Source organism: Lathyrus oleraceus, chromosome 6, assembly GCF_024323335.1.
Source record: "Lathyrus oleraceus cultivar Zhongwan6 chromosome 6, CAAS_Psat_ZW6_1.0, whole genome shotgun sequence".
Classification (NCBI taxonomy): domain Eukaryota; kingdom Viridiplantae; phylum Streptophyta; class Magnoliopsida; order Fabales; family Fabaceae; genus Lathyrus; species Lathyrus oleraceus.
In genome coordinates, this window is record NC_066584.1 from 188,480,425 (window position 1) to 188,482,168 (window position 1,744).

At 39.9% G+C, this 1,744-nt stretch overlaps 1 protein-coding gene across 1 annotated transcript; it reads right to left on the reverse strand.

The window, feature by feature from the left end:
• Positions 1-310: 310 nt before the first annotated feature.
• LOC127094679 (uncharacterized) lies at positions 311-1,156 on the reverse strand. Its single transcript, XM_051033484.1, has one exon. It carries the CDS (start codon positions 1,154-1,156, stop codon positions 311-313), a length of 846 nt encoding a protein of 281 aa, XP_050889441.1.
• Between the last annotated feature and the right edge of the window lie 588 nt (positions 1,157-1,744).

Consider the following 1,744-nt stretch of genomic DNA (forward strand, 5'->3'; position numbering starts at 1 on the left):
CATGACTTCCCTCAAACAGCTTGTAATGGATGGACAGAGGGGATTTTCTCCTGCTTGGTATGTCACTTGTGCTCATAATCCCTGGTTGTTGACTTAGGATTTTGCCACAAATAAGGGAAGGGAAGGCAATGGGTAACTTCACAGCATTTGTAGAAGCATGTCTAATGGTTTGTTCAAATATGAACTTGCCAAAATCATAGTTAACCCTTGTTCCAATAGCATGAATAATTCTTCCAAGATTGATGGAGATAGTAGAGGCATGATTAGTAGGAATCCAATTAGCTGAGCCAATCTTGTGCAAGATGGCATATTAAACACTTAATTTTCCAGCTGATAAGTGATTTCTACTGGGCCATTCCTTAACTTGGCCAACTGTGATAGCCCTACAGACCTCATTGTCTGTGGTTTCTAAGTCTACTCCTCCATCCATTCCTCTTCCTAGGAACATGTTGATGACATTTGGTGAGAATTTTACACATTTTCCTCTTAAAAAAACTGTGCAAAACTCCCTGCTGTTCTTATCAAGAATATCCTCAGGGATATTAACAATAAACTCTTTAACCAGCCCCTCATAGCATTGGGGTAGAGTTGCCACAGTCTTCATGAGTCCAGCATTTTTGATCAACTCAATAACCTCCTTTACCTCCACAGCTTCTTGACCCAGTTCTCTTTTAATGGCTACACGTCTCTGAATGACATTTTTCCACTTTGTTGCTCCATCTTCCAAATGAAAGGAGATATTGTCAAGATGGACAGTAGCAACCTTGCTAGGAGATTTCTGAACTGCTTGCCTTTTTGCAGGGGAGATGTTTAGGACATCATCTTTAACATTCTCTTCAGAATCAGAGATGTGTCTCTCTTTTCTTTTTCCAACCTCAACCTTGCTCCAGGGTTTAGAGGGTCCTACTCCTGCAGTCTTCTTCACTCTAGCAGCTCTCATTTTAGCCATGCTTTTTCCTTTCTTACTTCTCAGTTTTTCAGCCACGCTAGGTTTAACCAGATGGACCAAAGGATCATCTTCTCCTTCAGTGCTTTCTTCCTCAAGGTCAATAATATTTTCTTGAGGCATATTTTGTTTCTTGCTAGGTAGGGTTTTACCTAGAGAGCAAAGCCCTTTCAGCAGCCACCTCTTTTTCTGATCTAGATGAATCATCATCTTTATCAGCATGGGGTTCTCTCTCAGGAGAGGGTTCCCTTCTGGACAGAGGGGTAATGTCACAACACTAATATCTGTTAATACACAATGGATAATAAAACAGAATTGTAAAGACTTCAACACAAGCAATTGTTAACCCAGTTCGGTGCAACTCACCTATGTCTGGGGGCTACCAAGCCAGGAAGGAAATTCACTATAATAGAATTAGTTCAAAGACTATCCGTACACTTCAACAAGTTATAGTCTTTCTCACCTAATCTCTACCCGTGCAATTTCTACCTAAGCACTCTTAGATATGAGAACCCACTCACTTCCCTTACAATCACACACCCGTGTTTTTAAACAACAATCCCTTGTGAAAAGAAATTACTTTTCAATTACAATATTCTTGATTTTACTTCACAGTTTCAATCAAGAAGACACACTCTTGATCTTGCTTCAAAGCTTTGATCAAGAAGACAAATCAGTCCAATTCAATCATCTATGGATGACTTGAATGACCTACAGACACAAACCCTAGCTCTCTCTCTAAATTTCGCTCAGTATTGGTTGTGTGTTCAAACAGGTTTTCTGAGTCCCTTTTTATAG